At 43.5% G+C, this 18,232-nt stretch overlaps 2 protein-coding genes across 3 annotated transcripts; one reads left to right on the top strand and one right to left on the bottom strand.

Annotated features, from left to right (window-relative positions):
- Positions 1-235: 235 nt before the first annotated feature.
- Positions 236-2,781, bottom strand: LOC117582190 (RE1-silencing transcription factor). The gene is made up of 3 exons (XM_034269793.1): positions 1,347-2,781; positions 767-1,285; positions 236-694 (listed from the first exon to the last, which is right to left on the bottom strand). Exons 1-3 carry the CDS (start codon positions 2,721-2,723, stop codon positions 365-367), a joined length of 2,226 nt encoding a protein of 741 aa, XP_034125684.1. The 5' UTR covers positions 2,724-2,781; the 3' UTR covers positions 236-364.
- Positions 2,782-5,863: 3,082 nt separating this feature from the next.
- On the top strand, positions 5,864-17,785 carry LOC117582303 (transient receptor potential-gamma protein). Of its 2 annotated transcripts, none has more exons than XM_034269945.1 (16): positions 5,864-6,044; positions 12,435-12,613; positions 12,676-13,044; positions 13,107-13,439; positions 13,499-13,681; positions 13,743-13,977; positions 14,043-14,338; positions 14,409-14,677; positions 14,738-14,854; positions 14,921-15,116; positions 15,183-15,377; positions 15,433-15,658; positions 15,730-16,086; positions 16,149-16,436; positions 16,497-16,618; positions 16,678-17,785. In XM_034269945.1, the coding sequence occupies exons 3-16, from the start codon at positions 12,694-12,696 to the stop codon at positions 16,906-16,908; spliced, it is 3,399 nt and encodes a 1,132-aa protein (XP_034125836.1). In that variant the 5' UTR covers positions 5,864-6,044; positions 12,435-12,613; positions 12,676-12,693; the 3' UTR covers positions 16,909-17,785. The 2 variants fall into 2 exon arrangements, with proteins under 2 accessions (XP_034125836.1, XP_034125837.1); XM_034269946.1 differs by having other exon boundaries at positions 15,733-16,086.
- The last annotated feature ends 447 nt before the right edge of the window (positions 17,786-18,232 follow it).

The raw sequence follows: 18,232 nt of genomic DNA on the forward strand, positions 1-18,232 counted from the left end.
AATATTATTAGCTAGCTAGAATACTCAGGACTGTACACATAGTTGAACACAATAATCTGAATGCACTCTTTGATTGCCGATTGTTTCAATTACCCGCTCTGTAGGTGCCTGAAGTATTTTTCGGTTTTTGAATAATGTACAATTAAAATTGGTGATCCCCTTTATACATATACCTCCACAGAAGCATGCCTTTGTCTCCATTTTCATACAATCCAATACAATACACTTTTAATTCTCTTTGCTTATACTCTGAAAAATTTAGAAATCAAAGGGAAAAACTTGCATCACTTTCGCTTTTCAATAATAAGCTTACAATTTATGCTTAGGAATACATCTAACTATGTATGTATGTAAATGTGTTTGCCTACGTGCCCAGCTTCGAGTACATATCTTTAATAATCTGCATTCTCGTCATCCGCGTGGCGCAGAGCCACGAGTCTTTGATCTGAAAGACATCGAATCGCTTGCGGTCCTCTTTGAATGGCTTGTAGTAAAGGCCGTAGATGATGCGCAGGATACGCTGGATGTTCTCCTTGGTGGTGCCGCTGTGCGCGCGGTAGGATGTGTTTTTATGCATATTCGTGTACTCTCCGTCGTCCCACCAATATGGAAAATCATCATTGGTCTCCTCTATGACTGGTTCCAAGGTGAGGGTTATGGGATGGTCCGTGGAATTGGTTGCTTCACTGGCAGTCTTCAAATTGGAGAGAGAGAAAGGTAGAGATGTGATTGAGGATTCCATTGGGTTGACGGTAAAATCACTTACTTGTGGCACACTCCAGCGCCAGGACAGTACCGGTTCCGGTTCTTTGAGTGGTGTAGTTGCGGGTGGCTGGTATTGTGGAGGTTGCGGCACCTCTATCGTCATCTCTGTGGGCACTCCTATCGTCACTTCTGTTGTTACCTCTGGCGGCACCTCTGCCGTCACCAGATCCACATATTCCATGGTCTGTTCCTCCGCCTGGGCATCGTGTTCGGCCATCGACAGAGCCAGCTCATCGTCCAGAGCCTCCATGTGCATATTGTCTGTATTGACATCAGCATGCTGCTCGATTACGACTTGCTCTTCTACCTCTATTACGGCCTGCTCCTGCTCTGCAATTACGACCTGTTCCTGTTCCTCGATTACGGCCTCTTCCAGCTCAGCAGTCGCTTCCTCCTCCTGCTCAGCAATGAATACCTGCTCCTGCTCCTGCTCCTGATCCTCATAGTCCTGCTGCAGCGCTTCATCCGCTCGCTGATCAATGGCCTCGTACCAGTGCACTTCGCCATTGAAATCGACAGCCTAGAAGTCACAAAAAATGGTCAAATTGCAATTTACCGATATAAATGTGGACAGGACTTACTATCATTTGCTTCTGGCTCATAACGCTGTCCTGCATTTGCGACAATGCTTCCTTATCCTCGGGGCATTCCTCAACTATCATATCATCATTTTCCAATTCCTCAAATAGCTCATCGTACAGTCGTTCCTTCAGTTTCGGTTTTGGTTTCTTTGTCGTCACCTTAACTTTCGCTCTCACAAACGGCGCCTCCTCCTCCAGCTGGTATTCCTCCGGCTCAGACTCCCCCTCATCTGTGGGTTCTGCATCACTCAAGCCACTGTAACGCACATCCCGCCGCGGTCTCAGCGTCGACTTTCTATGCGGTACAGATTTGATCTTAATCGTCTCCGACGGCCGCTTCAGCTCATGTTTTGGATACAAGACAACTTTTCTACTTAAGCCACGATGCTGATCATCCATATGCCGCCTCAGATTTGGCTCCCTGTTCGAGCTGTAGTTGCACAGCGAACACGTATGTATGGTCACAAACGGTTTCATCTCCGGCTCGGGCTCTGGCTCCTGCTTCGACTCCAGTTCTGCATGTTCTTCATGTGAGGACTCTTTGTCACTCATGTTATGGTGCACCGCATAAACATGCCGCTCCAGAAGCGCCTTCTTTTTGAAACTCTGCTTGCACAAAGAGCATTTATGGCTGTCTATCGGCTTGGACTTCTGCCGCTTCTCCAATTGCACATTTTGCCGTACCTCCCGTTTCACCTTCTGCAGTACTTGCTGTTGCACCTTCTGCAGCACATCCGGCTTCGAGTCTCCCTCATTTGAGGACTCCTTGGCTTTCGAGCCTTTGTGCTCTTGCTCCAGATGGCGGGCTAGATTATCCTTCCCTTTGGAGCTGAAGCTGCACAGGGCGCATGAGTATCGGAATCGCTGCACATTCGGCTCAAACTCCAGCTCCAGTTCCAGCTCTGCATCTGTGTTGTTTTCTCCACTCAGGCCACTGTGCCGCAGGTCCACGTGCCGCCGCAGATTCCCCTTCCTCTCCGAACTGTACGTGCACAGCATGCATTTAAACGACTTGTCGCCTCTCGCTGGATTGGTGTGCACCTGGATGTGGCGCTTCATGTCATACGGACGATTCGTTGAGTAGGTGCATCCCGTCACGTCGCAGACGATGGATGCTGGCTGATCAGACTTGTACTCCGGTGCCTCGCAGCCTGGATGTCGGTTCTGGTGGTGCCGCTTTATGTTGGATGCCTTGTCCGAGCTGTACCAGCACAGATGGCACTTGAATGCCCTCGACTCGAAATCAATTTTCGCGTGGCTCGCCTCATGACGCCACCTGTTGTAGGCACGATCGGTCTCATAGTTGCAGTTGTCAAAGCAGCACTTTAGTTTCCCGTTTGCAGTGTCCTCAGGACGCAAACTTTTAATCTTTTCCATTTAGGAGGCAAAACAAAAATTTATTGTTCATTTTCTTGGAATTGGATTCAGTGTGACCGAAGACCGTACCCTCGTGAATATACCGAAATATACGTTCTCACTTAAAAAATATACCGTAAATATACCGTAGTGTTAAATCATATTGCTCAATTTTGATGTTCTATTTGATGTAACTAGCTTGAAAAAAGTTTTAACACTAAAGCATTAGTTTAATCCGATTGAAGAATCAATTTGGCTTATTAGAAATACTCATATTTATTGAATTGTATACCTTATGACCTTATATTTTACATATTTGTATTTATTGACTTCAGTATGTAGGTGTATGTAAATTATTAAAAGAGACGCCATGTATGTTATCTGATAACATTGATAATTATTTAAAATTTGCGCGCGCAACAAAAGAGGAAGAAAATTATATTGTTTCTCTGAAAGGGAAAAGGATCATATGTAAATATTATAATAAGCTCGGAGTGGTTTGGGGACAGTTCTTCGATTCTTGCAACATAATTGGGACTGTACTCATTGGAATTATTCCCTTATTTTGCTAAGGAACACCGGATAATAATGAAAAAATCATCATTATCGCTGACTAATCAGATCTTTGATTTTAATTATTTTATTTCTATGTTATTCTATATTCAAATATCGTGATGGATATTCTCCAGGGAAGTTCTCTTCTGTGTATAACCGGTCAAGGAAATCCTCTCCTGTGTCTAAACGGTCAGGGAAATTCTCTCCTTCCAAACGCTCTCTCATGCACATCACCTTCTTGCCATACGTGCACACTTGAAAACATCGTAAATCTTAATACATTTTTCTCGATTTTGATGTTCTGTTTGAAAATGCAATCTGCATATGACTCTCCGCTTTAAATCTGTAATTTTACTGGAATCATCATTCAATTCTCCACAAGATCGTCTACTCCTCCATGATTTCTTTTTATTGGAATGTTTTCAAATTAAGTTTAACCTAAACTGGATTGCTGATATTGTATCGATAAATCGGAATGGGTGAAACGATAGTATTGGTGCGATTCTTTTTCTGGCTTCGATTTTGCATATCCTATAGCACTGTTTGTTAATTTCCTAAAGTCAGTGTTGACAACAGTACTGTGTTGGTAAGCGTATAGAGGACTTGGGTGGGTATTTCAAATAATGTTTCAAAACAGTGCATTTGATAGTAAACAATTACTTAAAGAGAAAGATATGCATGAATACCTAACTAAAAAGTACTAATTTAACTTGATTATTATTATGTGCTGCATGCAATTATCCCAAGCCATCCCCCGCCCTTTTGTGGATGACCTGGTGACACAAAGTTCATTATCCTTGCCACCGTTTACTACAGCACACATGCGCTTTGCGCCGCATGCAGCCGGCTTTCCGTTTTCATTGAGTTTTCATTAATGGAAATGGCCCTCCCCTCGCTCCCTGCTCTTCACCCGGCGCTTCGTGGCGATGCTTCGTCTTCGCTGCAATGTTCGTGGTCGTAGTCCTTGCAGTTTCGAGCCATTCCGTGCTTTCCGTTCTGTTTTGGGGCCAGTTGCAAGTCGACAGCTGGCCAAGGCACATGGAAAACTCGCCGAGAGGAAAACGCGCCAACTACAAACAGAAATAAATAAAAGAAAAGAAAACCAACGACGGGTAGAAAATAATTTCCAATTATTAAAGTGAAAAACATTATTTTGGCTGGCATCGGCGGGGTCAGTGGGGGTATAAAAGAGTAAATTCTAATGAAAAATGGGCTTGCCTCGGTCCCAGGGCTCAATCTGTCTCCGTTTCCGCTCGTGTGTGTGCTTGTGTATGTGTGTGTGGGCGTCGCATGCCATTAAAATAATTGCACAAATATATCCGGTTATGTTGCTCCGAAAATGCTGTTTGTCCATGTAGCCAGGAACCCCCCCGACTGAGAAACAAACAAGCTACAATAATACAAAAAAAAAGTTTTAATTGGTTGGCCTACGCCCCCGCAACCCCCGCACACCACCCTTTATGAAGCAGCCCCCCCTCCGGCTCTAATTTCGACCCTCCCCTGGGGAGACCCTTCTAAATTGGCATAAATTCATTTATGGGTCAAACACCCTCTTGGAAGTTACGAAAACTAACCAGCGAATAAAATTCCCCTGCACCCCGGACTGTGCCTGTGTGTGTGTGTGTTGTTTGTGTGTGTGTGGACTTCCGGTTGCACTGCACGTAACGGAAATATGCAGCCCCGCGCGACACCCTTCAGCCCACACTGATTTGCTGCTTTAACAATTTCCAATTTGTGCAAGGTTATTCTCAGTGAAAGAGAAATGGAATGTTGTTGCCCCAAAATAGTATCTCGAAAATAGCAAGTGAGATATTCTAACAAGCTAAATGAACTAAACGTTAAGAATCATTCAAAACGTCCACACGTGTAATTAAAGCCAACACAAAGGAATCATGAAATCAAATGAAAAAATATTGAAAAGCGATTTGCAATTGCTAATTGTTTATAATTCAAACGAAATGTTTTTCATCTCGAGAGGCACACTCATAAACAACCAAAGCGAGGAGAAAGGGGAACATGTTTGACCGAACCGAACGTGGAATACTCTTGCCAAAGGGGGGAGACTATTAATATATCATTGAAAACTTCCCCAAATATTACAAATATCCAGTCGGTTTATTGCTCTCATTTATTGCATCATTATTAATGACATTTTTTCACTTATTTCTTATTATGAATATTAATTAGCAAATTAATTCAATGAAAATGTTTTTTGACTCATTTTTTATTCCCATTTTTGTGCTGAAAACAAGGTCCATACGATCCAACAATCTACAACATATTTCCACCATGCCATGCGTTATCCATTCCATTATTTCTTTACAAAACTCTTCTCATATTTCTTTCCATTCTAATCATTCACAAATCAAATACATCTAAAAGTACCCTTGAAGTTTCTTTTAATTATACGCTCCATCAGCCACTGCTCTAGTCTCTAATAAATTGGATATGCCAGCTATAAATACCCCTCCCTTTGGCTAGAGTATTTATCAAAACAGAAGAAATGTAAAATTATGAAAACAAAATCTGAGATCGTGAGAGTTTAAACAAATTGAATTCGCGCCTCAAAAATCGCTACTCTTCTGTCGATTGCAGGAATCAATTTTCAAAAAAGTAAATACATTACAGAAAAAATTCAAAAACTGAAATAATTTTCAACTCACTGTCGCTGTCAACGTCAACGTCGCTGCTAAAGTCGCTGCCAACGTCGCTGTCAACGGTGCACTGGAGGTTCTACGACAGCAAACCCGTTCAATTGCCGCTCTCAAGAGGAAATCTCAACTCAAGGTGAGTCAAGGAAGGAAAGGCTGGGTTGAGGGGGGTACACAATGATAAGCAGAATCATTATTTGCTTCTGCCACTGTTTTTTCCATTGTTTGCCCAGTGGCCTTTGACCCGGCCAGGTGGTCGTTCTCCACCACATCTTGTCGATGACTCTTCAGTGTCGTCCACTTGTCCCAGTTTCTGCAGTTTCAATTTCCATGCAGCTCTACAGCTATGGATAGGGGTCAATGGGTGGCGTGAAAGAAGGGAGGGAGGGATAAGGATAAGGAGTGATATTTCTCATCTAATTTGCTGTTTTCTAGAAGTTGAAGGAGTTGCCAGCACTCGAGAGTTCCTTTTGATTAGCCCAAATGCAAAGTAAATGGTGAAAAGAAAACAGTCGGTGGTTGGTAGAAGTTTATGCATTTCTGTGGGTTATTATTAAATGGTATAATAATAGAAAAAGCTGAGTTTATGTTTTGGAAAATGAATGGTAAGGTTATTTCGATACTCTTTCAGGGGAATTGGCTGTAATATTATGGGTAATGAAATATCGTAGGAAGACGGCAATGTGATTGCTGAATAAAGAAGAGATTTCTTCGAGCATATTGATAGAAGAGACATGATTGATGGTAGAGTATAGGAAAGACAGGTTTTCTAATGATAAAGATACACAGCCAATTAATATTATAAGATTTGATGGAACACAGAAGAGACAATAGAAGATGGTCTAGCTACAATAGAAATAACCCTTAAAATATGACTTTATTTATGTATCAAGTTCTATCAACAGTCGCATAAACATTATATAAATATGTCTGTATGTATGTAAAATATGTCTGTAAATCTTCATGACCATCGAACTTTATCCGCCTGCACTTTTCTTTTAACTTTGTTCTGAAAAGCGTGCCTTTTCTTATACCTTTCGTGTGTTTTTCAACTAAAAATGTAACCGTAAAACGAGTTAACCTACTTTTTTCGATGTAATGGTGTGTGTGAGCTGTGTGTGTGTGTGTGTTTGTGCGGGTGTGTTTGTGTCATGCATACAGTTGCATTTCAACTGTTGTTAAGCGCCTTACCCCTGCGACTCCCCCACGTCTGCGTTGCATGCAAATAAACACAAGAAAAAAACAAACACATATACGGATACAGGCAAGAAACTTGATTCATTTGCCTGTGCATGTTGCGCCCTAAACGGAAGCGGACACACACACACACACACACACAGAGAGAACATGCACACAAAGGACCAAATACATATAACAATCCTCACATAATGGGTAGGAGCGCAGAGGGAGCAGCGAAACAGCTGAACAGCTGTTCAACAAAAACAAAACATCAACACGAAACGAAAGGATTTTCATTTTAAAGTCGAATATTTAAATACCCTAGAAGGTCGATGATGCACTTTAAAAATGTGAAACAAATCACAGAACTCCAGGAAAAGATTACGGCAGAAGCACCACTGACCGCGGAAATTCTTCTCTTTGTCTAGTATAAAAATCACCATATCCTGCATGCAGAAGGGCATAATGAAAGGGTTGAAACATGTGGCAAAAAAAGGTTGTGGTGGCACCATTGGCGGGGCCGCTGGCACGGAGGGTGCCTTGGGGTCACCGTAGACCGAGTGCAGTGCCCTCAATTAGAAGGCGCTCAAGGACAGCGGCAAACAGCTGCAACGGCAACCTGAAAACCCTAGCAGCAACAACATCTGGTCGCTAAGTTCGCCTTTAATTGCTGGGAACACGGCGTATACGTAATGCCGACCTGTATTTCCATATGAAAATTACACACTGCATTTGTGTGAGTGTGTGTGTGTGTGTGTGTGTGTGTGTGTGTGGGGCTTTTCTTACATTGAATTTTGATTTGTATGGTCGCCGCCCTACACTTTGAACTTTTCCCTTTTCTCAAGCAGCTTGCGTATGGCCTTCTGCTAAGTTGGCTGGTGGAATGTAGGAGGAGGATCAGCAGAGGGTGGGAGGGAACAGTGAAGAAGGCGTGACGCGTCGAGAGGAGGCGCCAAGTAGTTTGCCGTTGCCTTGGGTTGCATCTCTCAGCCTCATCTTCAGACTCAAGTTACTGCCGCAAACAAAAACACGAAAACAACGAAAGCAAACTTGAAAAATCTCGAATACCTTGCTCATTGGGTGGCGGGGCGCCTGCTTTGCTTTAATATATAAACTCCACCTACTGACTAGTGCGATTAAGGAATAATTACTAACATTTTTCTTTGATTTTCTTTGCTTTGCTTTAGCTATTTGGATTTTTAGTTTGTTTATCTTATTCAATTAAATTAATTTATAGTTTACGTTTGATCCCTCCTCCATTCTACACAGTGTGAGGGAACATTGCATTTTTGAATCATTTGGAATGTCGCGTCTTTTTCCCTCCTTCTGGCTTTCTATGCCTATCTCCTTCTTTGTCGAGTGTTGCAATTTGTGCAATGTTTGTCCGGTATGCTACTACTTTCAGCTGCTGCTGTTTGGTTGCTGTTGTTTTTCCTGGCTGTCCTCGACGTTGTCTTTGCCTGCTGCACGAGCCAAGGACACGCATTTTGTGTCTGTATTTGCAACTGCATCTGTATGTGTGTCTGTGTCTGTGTCTGTGCATTGGGCGCCAGAGAGCCACAAGTCGTTGGCGTTGTTGCCCGCAACAAGGACACTCGAGGCATGCATGCCAGATTTATGCCATTCTGCCTCTGCTAGTCCTTCTCCTCCTCCTGCACAGCTCCACCTGGGGCTGCCAGAGCATCTGCTTTCAGCATCAGACCACCCCAAAAGCAACCCTCAAAAACAGCCGGATGTGCGAGACCTTCGCTAGAGGTGAAGCGACAAACCTGAACCTGAGGCTCGACAGCAAATTACGCCGCTGTGTCTCTTTTTTGCCACGTTCTGTCTGAGTTTAAAACGACTTTAAAAAATTCGAAGAGTCATTGATGACGTCAGGACTGTCATCGATGATTTGAATAATTTTTTAAGCAATATTTGAGAGAAAAAGAGTTACATTTTTTAATAGTCAACTTTATTGTAAAGTGTATTCCTTCTTTTGTCACCAAAGTTTTCTTTCTTTCCTTCCTGCTTGTGTATGGTTTTTGGATGTGGCTGCTGGTTTGGTTTGGTCAGGCATGAAGGCAACAAGCAGTGTCGGTCTGGCCCATCTGCAGCCTCTTGTGTAGCTTCTGCTTTACTGATAGTTGTTACTGCAATCTTGACATTTAATTATCTGCTGTTTGTTGGGTGCCACAGACACTGCCATGGCTCTTGCAAACTGCAACTGATGCTGCTCTGTGCTGTTCTGTGTGTCAAGGTTGGGGTTTGTTTTTGGCGGCAGGAAGGAACAGCAGCTCGGTCAGAGACAGTAACAGAGCTTGGTATAAGGGTAAGGTGAGCCTGCTGTCAAGGTCTGTCGTCTATTTAGGAAATTCGAGAAAATTTTACTGGCGGAAATTCTCTTCAATTCTTAAATTTGGCAACATTTTCGATGACAGAGTCGAAGATGGAAATGGATTTTGGAGACTGGTGTTGATTTTGAGAACTGCTTTGGACTTGGTGGGGAAAATAAGCAAACTATCTTCCACAGATTGATGGGAAAATTGGCAAATACAATTTAGTAATCAATCTAAAAACTAATAAAATACACTTAATTAATATTTCTAGATGTTCTACACAATTAATTCACAATTCCCAGATCCAATTAAGCCTTAACTAACAAAACTAACAAACTAATATACATATTATCTCTCTCTCTCTCTTCTCTGGCATCTCAGTTGTCGAAATGGAGCGATGCGAAAACCGGCGAAGAAGGCGAAGGTAAGCAGAAACTTGCCAAATCCTTCGTACAAATTTTGCATTACGTATGCGCCATGTACGCGGCAGTTTGCACGAAGACAATCTCTTTCCCTGTTGGATTACTTATGTCTTGGCAAATAAAAGGTTCAAACAAATTTGCGGGGGAATTTATTCAACTTAAGTTACACAAATGGCACGTCCTAAAGATCTTTTTTGGTGCGGATTTACATCAATTGAACATTGAACGTGGCAGGAGAAAATGGGGTTAACAAGATGCTGAATATTGGCACATATTTGAGGCAGGTAAAAGAGGAAAACCTTAGCACCATGAACTTACTAGGATAAGTAAGAGAAATAACTATCCCTGAGTTCTTTCTATTCTCTTTTTCTGACCACTCATTGTCCACTTAAAGAGCTCATCATTAAGTCAACTGGTGATAATGGCGACTGAATAATGTAGCAGTCCTCTAACCAGGACAATCGCAGCTGTTTTGAGGTTCGATGTTGGCTAATACGAGCACCACTCGTACACAGTTTTCAGGTCAATCAATAGCATTTCGATGGTTCAAGCAGGTGATTAGTATGCCAACCGTGAAACGATTGTGTTTCTATGTGTGCGTGTGTGTGTGAGTTTGGGTTGGGTGCAAAATGGCGGCATAGTCGTCGCCATTTTCGCCGTGGTTTCCTGTGCACACGACCTACGACAACCCACAACAGAATTGTCCTAGGTTAGTTCCTGCGCAGACTCACACCACATGAAGCACGCATACACTCATACATTTATTTAGTAGCTGTATGACTGTGTGTGTATGTGTGTATGTGTGTGTTGTAGGTGCAATCAATGAAAGTTCAACGCACGTAAAACGAAGGCAACGAAGGCAACGAAGGCAAACCCTTTTGCCTTGTCCGAAAGTTCTTCTTTGCTGTGAAAAAAATACCAGTTCAAAGTTAATTTAAAAATGTAAAGACACACAATAATCTTGTAGGTTTAACCAAGTTCTAGATGGTATCCTGACCTAGGTAGCCATTAAATATTGAATGGTTGGTACCCTTGCATGGCGCTTCTGGCATGAATGTTTAATTGAATCAAAGCCCATCTTTGTTTAGTTTTGCAGGGACAAGCAGTGATTTTCAGTTGAGGTTTCAATTAATTAAAATATTATGTGGGAGTTTTTAATTGTGGAACAGTATGACTAGTAACGAGAGCAAAAATCGAGGGACATGAAAATTGTGTCTAAAGTTTAAATTAGTTCATTGTTTATAGTTTATCAATCAACAATCAATCGAAACAACAAATCTTTCAGCTAAGAATGGAACTTTTCTCCACATCTTCTTCATCCTAAAATAATCTTTAGGAATGCAATTTCTTTTTTGATCACGTTCAGTAAAGCCTCGTTTAGCCATTCCCACAGCCAATAACTTTCCTCCATATCCAAAAATATTTGAAAATGTTTGAACAAATCCTGCACCCCTTTACACCCTCCACCAGCCAACAGCACTCCGTAGCCAATGCCAAGTTAAGGGCTCAGCAAACAACGTTGCATATTTTATGTGAGTGTGGAGGGGATTTGAAGGAGCACAGGGTATGGGAAAAGAAGGCTGTTTACGGCGCGGAGGGTGTTACTTTTGGGGTGTTGCAGACTGATACTCACACAGGCAGCTTTTGTCACTGTCAGTGTGTATGAGCGAGTGTGTTTGTGTGTGTCAGTGTGCGTGCATTGCTTTTTAATATGCAAGCAATAATTGACCCAGATTTTTGTTGGCACCCTCTAAAAGAAATTACCCCCAACATCGCGTATACGCCGCTTGTTTGTGTTTGTGTTTGCTTTTGTGCTTTCACTTTCACTTTTTGTTTCTTTTTGATGTATTTTATACCCTTCAAGGGGTAGTTATTATTCCTATGATTCTTATGAACGAACAAATAATATTTCTTATGAAGGAAGGACGCAGTTTTGATGTTTATATTTCAATGAACTATTACTTATTAAGTCATGTCTAGCAAGAGAAGGTCCACAAAAAGGAATTTAGTACAATAGTTTTTTCTCAAAAAAAAAAGGAAGAGTAATTGTTGGAAGCAACCGGATCGAGCTACCATAAGATCCATTGAAATAATATGAATAAAAATCACATTTACAGATTCCCACAAAACGTTTAAAATTCTATCTCGAAAATTCAAATATAAATATATAAATATTATGACTCTATTTATAAAACCAGCCCATCTAAAAGAGCATCCAACTGTTCGACTCTTGCTGCGGTAATGGTTTCCTCTTGTTTTCATGTTTTAATTTTAATTTTTTTGCCTTTTGGCGTTTGCATTTTGCGCTTGAAAATGATTATTTCATTTGCGGCTCGGCTCAGCTCAGCCAAAGGCTATCGAAAATCAGTGCAAATAAGTGTTAATGGCAATTTGATGATTTCCATGGAGTTGCCCGTCCAATGGCCTTGGACAGCGTCTGTCTGCCTGTGTGTGTGTCTGTCGGGCTTGTGGGGTTGGGTGTTTTTTGCTCAAGGCCATGGACGGGCACTGTGTTAACTGGATTATCTGCGCCAGACATCAATGAAGAGAATGAGAGGTGCCAGAGGTGAGGTGAGGTGTACTTATGGAGTGTAATTCTGTTCACAGACGACGGAAAAAAGTTGCACTTTGTGAGCCCCGCACGAAGGAAATCGGTTCTGGCGCCCATCCTCAATAAGATCAAGAATGGAGCGGATGCCTCGGAGAACGCTGACAAGAAATTGGGCAGCGAGTGCAGTGGCAGCGGTCACATAGCAGTCCAGATCGAGCCAGCCAGGCGTGTCAAGGTGGGTCTTCCCATTTCCCGCTGTATTCCCATTTATTGTAAAAATTCGTATACTTCCTACAGCGTCACAGCATTCACGGCATGATGGAGGAGGAGAACACCATCCGACCGCATCAGGAGATTCGACAGCTGACGCTGGAGGAGAAGAAGTTCCTGCTGGCCGTGGAGCGTGGCGATATGGCTGGCACTCGTAGGATGCTGCAGAAGGCACAGGACACGGACTACATCAATGTGAACTGCGTGGATCCGCTGGGACGCACCGCCCTGCTGATGGCCATCGACAATGAGAATCTGGAGATGGTCGAGCTGCTGATCAACTACAATGTGGACACGAAGGATGCACTGCTGCACTCCATCTCCGAGGAGTTTGTGGAGGCTGTGGAGGTGCTGCTGGATCACGAGAATGTCACCTTTCACAACGAAGGGAATCATGTGAGATCCGCTCAATATTTGACCGTCCCCTAACGATCATTAAAGTTGTTTGTTCTCCTTAGAGCTGGGAGTCTGCCTCGGAGGACACTTCCACATTTACGCCGGACATTACACCACTGATACTGGCTGCCCATCGGGACAACTATGAGATTATCAAGATTCTGTTGGATCGTGGCGCCGTCCTGCCCATGCCCCATGATGTGCGCTGTGGCTGCGATGAGTGTGTCCAGTCCCGGCAGGAGGACTCTCTCAGGCACTCGCGTTCGCGCATCAATGCGTACAGAGCGCTGGCTAGTCCCAGTCTCATAGCACTCTCCTCCAAGGATCCTATACTCACGGCCTTTGAGCTGTCCTGGGAGCTGCGGCGTCTCAGTTTCCTCGAGCACGAATTTAAGGTGATTATTGAGATAACTTCTGGGCTGGAAGAAAATAAACCTTTGTGTATTACTTGCAGAATGAATACCAGGAGCTGCGTAAACAGTGCCAGGACTTTGCCACTGCACTGCTGGACCACACACGCACCTCCCATGAGCTGGAGATATTGCTTAATCACGATCCCACCGGTCCGATATACGAACATGGTGAACGCATGCATTTAAATCGCCTCAAGCTGGCCATCAAGCTGCGCCAGAAAAAGGTACGCTTCCGTCTGCCCAGCTGAGATAAACCAATAAATTCTGTTTTGCTATGTTCTGCAGTTTGTCGCCCACTCGAATGTGCAGCAATTGCTGGCGAGCATTTGGTACGAGGGTCTGCCCGGATTCAGGCGCAAAAATATGGCACTGCAGGCCGTCGATATCATACGCATTGGCATTATGTTTCCCATCTTCTCGCTGGCCTACATACTGGCCCCATACTCCGGCATTGGCCAGACCATGCGCAAGCCCTTCATCAAGTTCATCTGCCACAGCGCCTCGTACTTTACCTTTCTCTGTAAGATTCCCCTCCCCATTGAAACTCATTCAATCCACTTACCCATTCTCCCCACAATTCTGCAGTTCTATTGATGCTGGCCTCCCAGCGCATTGAGACCTTCATTGGTGGCTGGTTCTTTGCCGATGACTCGAACATGATGAACAAAGTGGAGGAGGTGCCCACGAAGCGGGGCGCCAAACCCACCTTTATCGAGTGGCTCATCCTGTCGTGGGTGAGTGGCCTCATCTGGAGCGAGGTCAAGCAGCTCTGGGACGTGGGCTTGCAGGAATACCTCAATGATATGTGGAATGTGATCGATTTTGTAACCAATTCCCTTTACGTGGCTACAGTTGCACTCAGAGTGGTTTCCTTCTTTCAGGTGAAAGTTCAATACCACTCACACATGGCTCAATACTGAGGAAACACTTTCTGCTTTCTCGATTTTGTAGGTGCAAAAGGAAATGATTTATAATTCGCATGCCACCGATTTGCCGCGTGAACGTTGGGATGCCTGGGACCCGATGCTCATCTCGGAGGGTCTTTTCAGTGCGGCGAACATTTTTAGTAGCCTCAAACTGGTATACATCTTCTCGGTGAATCCACATTTGGGGCCACTGCAAGTGTCGCTGTCACGCATGGTCATGGACATTATGAAGTTTTTCTTTCTCTATGTCCTCGTGCTCTTTGCATTTGGCAGTGGTCTTAATCAGCTGTTATGGTGGGTGGAACAACACATACAACAGACACTTAACACCAAATTCTTTATTGGTTCTTCCAGGTACTATGCGGATCTGGAAAAGAAACGCTGCCCTGAGGTCTCACCAAGCAGTGTGCTGCTCAATATGAATGGCACCAATGATCCCAATGCCTGCATTGTATGGCGTAGGTTCTCCAAGTTAGTGTCTCACCACCTGCCTAATTGGTAAACCATTTCAAGAGATTTATCTCACTTTCATTTCAGTTTATTTGAGACCACACAAACGCTCTTTTGGGCCGTGTTTGGTCTGATCGATTTGGACAGCTTCGAGTTGGATGGCATCAAAATCTTTACCCGCTTTTGGGGCATGCTAATGTTTGGCACCTATTCGGTGATCAATATTGTTGTGCTGCTCAATCTGCTCATTGCCATGATGAATCATTCGTATCAACTGATTTCGGTGGGTAGAAAATTCAACAGAGATAAATCTTTGTTTATTTATAATTTTCTCTTTCCGATCCCGCAGGAACGTGCCGATGTGGAGTGGAAATTTGCACGCTCAAAGCTTTGGATAAGTTACTTTGAGGAGGGTGGCACGTGTCCTCCACCATTTAACATTATACCCACGCCAAAGTCCATTTGGTATGCCTGCAAGTGGATGCGACGTGTTTTTTGCAGTGGCTCATCGGCAGCTCGTAGAGAACATCTGAAAACGATACGGGTTGGTGGTTTACACTTAATAAAAGACTCTAGTTCAAACCTTAACTCTCCTTTAGCGCAAAGCACAACAGGCTAGCGATCGTGACTTTAAGTACCAGCAGATCATGCGGAATCTGGTGCGTCGCTATGTGACGGTGGAGCAGCGAAAGGCCGAGTCTCAGGGCGTCACCGAGGATGATGTGAATGAGATTAAACAGGATATATCCGCGTTCCGCTGTGAGCTGGTTGAAATACTCAAGAACAGTGGCATGGACACGAATGTAACTGCGGGACAAGGAGGTGGTAAGTGCAAAGAAACTAATGCCTAAGAGCATTGCGTCTTTCTCTAAGAGTTTTTGAATATTCCCCACCAGGAGGCGGTGGCAAAAAGAATCGACAGAAGGAACGTCGCCTGATGAAGGGCTTCAATATTGCACCACCGGGCTCGACGGGTTCTTTGGCACCTGTGGCAGAGTTTTCTACATCCTTGGACAACTATGACAACCAGCACGAGATACTGAGCTCAACCATTTCCACACTCTTTACACCCAACTTTATGCACAAGCGCCAGCAGAGTCAGCAGGCGGGTTGTGGGGGCTCCGAGTCACCCACATCGCCCACACAGGGAACGGCTGCTGTGACGACTGGACCAAGTGGTCCAGTTACCAAGTACAATAAGTCCGCCTTGAAGCCGTACAACAAGCGCATAGCTGGACACAAGAAGCGATGGGGTAGATGCAGCTTTTAAACCATTTTAAGTATTTAATTAATTGTCAAATTGTTTATTTTCTAGGCACACTCATAGAAGCCGCCAAGGTGGGTAATGTGAGCAAAATGCTGGGACGCTCCAAGTCAGAGGATTCGGTGTGCAATACCTCGAATAATTCCACACCTGTGCATGGACAGCTGCGGGTTACATATGCACAGAGCTCGCCACAGCATGGCTATGGCTATCATGGAGAGTCCATGCCACCAGCGGCTGCAGCGGCTGCAGCGGCAGCAACACCAACGCCCACTGCCTCGAGCAATCCAACACCCACACATGTGGGCGTGGGTTCACATTTCTTTCACACAACCAGCGGTGGGTGAATCTTAAGATTGCTAGCAAATGCACCTCCCTGGATACATGTTTCTCCTACAGGTCTGACTGCCATCGCTGCCCTGAAGCGGAAGCGCAAAAAGTTTTCATCCAGCAAGAACATTTGTCCGGTCACAGAATCGGTGGCTGCTGCCACGGCTGCTGCAGAGCTGCTGAACGATAAGGTTTGGCTATAGATCCGCACGATCCGCAGAACATAATTAATGAATGAATCTTTTCTTAGACCCTTAAGCGTGTGTCCAGCTATCCGGCAGCCACTGCCGAGGGCGGAGTACAGCATAAGGATCCCGCCCAATTGGTGAAGCCGCGACGACACGAGCAGACCCAAAGCCAGCACGATTCGGTGGAGACGTCCACATTTACGCTGTCCATTGATCCATCCAATACGTCGGTCAACTCGAGAGAGCCACTCATCAGCACCAGCTGTGTCTCCACCATGGGAGCCGTTGGCTGAGGGAACACTCGAAGGAAAAACTCATCCAATTGAGTTGAATATTGTCAGAGATACCAAAGATGTAGCAGCTAGCTAACTTAGATAGCGCACCTGATATGCAGATACCTAGAAGCAGAGATGATACATAAGACATAAACAGTCTGGCGCTAAACTAACCAAAAAACTTAAACCCAACACAGGCTAGATGTTAAATTACCTCACCACGGATATAGTCATAGAAATCGCATACCAAATAACAAACCAACACTCCATAGCTGTTGGCCATACAGCCATATAGCCCTGCAGCATACTAACTACTCTGTAACTTTTCATACAGCACCACTTACCTCACTACTACTAATCTCACTCTATGCCGTCATATTGAAAGTTCAAAGAATTCTCCCACTCAATAACCATGTTCCAACACTGCTTGTCAGTGTTGTCAGCTTGTCCAACACTAAACCTAAATCGTCACCTGAGACTCTATATCCAGCACCCACAAACACACATATCATATGATCGCTTTATAGAGAAACCTTTACAGGAAAACAACAACAAGAGTCACTCGAAATCGAGTTGCATACAAAAATCCCTTTACCAAATACAAAAATACAAAAATACAAATATGAAATACGAATTAAACTACAACTAAAACTATCCCATATCGATGTTGAACCGTTGCCTTAGCATGAAACATATTTTTTATACACATAAGTTTTGGATGAACATTGAATTAACGTATTGTACTCGGAACTGAGGGAAGCGCGCGCTGTGTATTTGTTGATTTGAGATAATGGATTAAAGCCAAGGATTTGTAATTGTTCAAGCAAGCAAGCAGTAAAGTAAAGTAAATAAATCAAGATATGTACCACAAATTTTATACACCGATTTTAACCAACAACACAGCAAAACAATAATCGAAATTTGCAGTACTTACTACTAAAGTGTTTGCATTTTATGGATATAAATATAGATACCCGGATAACCGGACTATGATATGCCCATATCCATAATCTACACACAAACACAACGATTTTAGCATAGCATACAAGTATAATATACAATTACCTATAACTATACCTACATATGGACTACAACTATTGAAACAAATACGAATAATCCAAATTTTTAGATGATTTTTTGCGTTAAAGTAGACACACACCCACACACACACGAACAATACTTACGAGTGCATACATATATGGAATATCAACGAATACAATAACGAGTAATGTCGTATAATATTTTATATCAACCGAAACATGTCGTACCATAGCAAATGCAATGCATCCCAAGTACATATCTCTGTTGCTTCAAACTCGAACGAGCAAATGCAGGTATGCGA

Source organism: Drosophila guanche, unplaced genomic scaffold (genome assembly GCF_900245975.1).
Source record: "Drosophila guanche unplaced genomic scaffold, DGUA_6, whole genome shotgun sequence".
NCBI lineage: Eukaryota > Metazoa > Arthropoda > Insecta > Diptera > Drosophilidae > Drosophila > Drosophila guanche.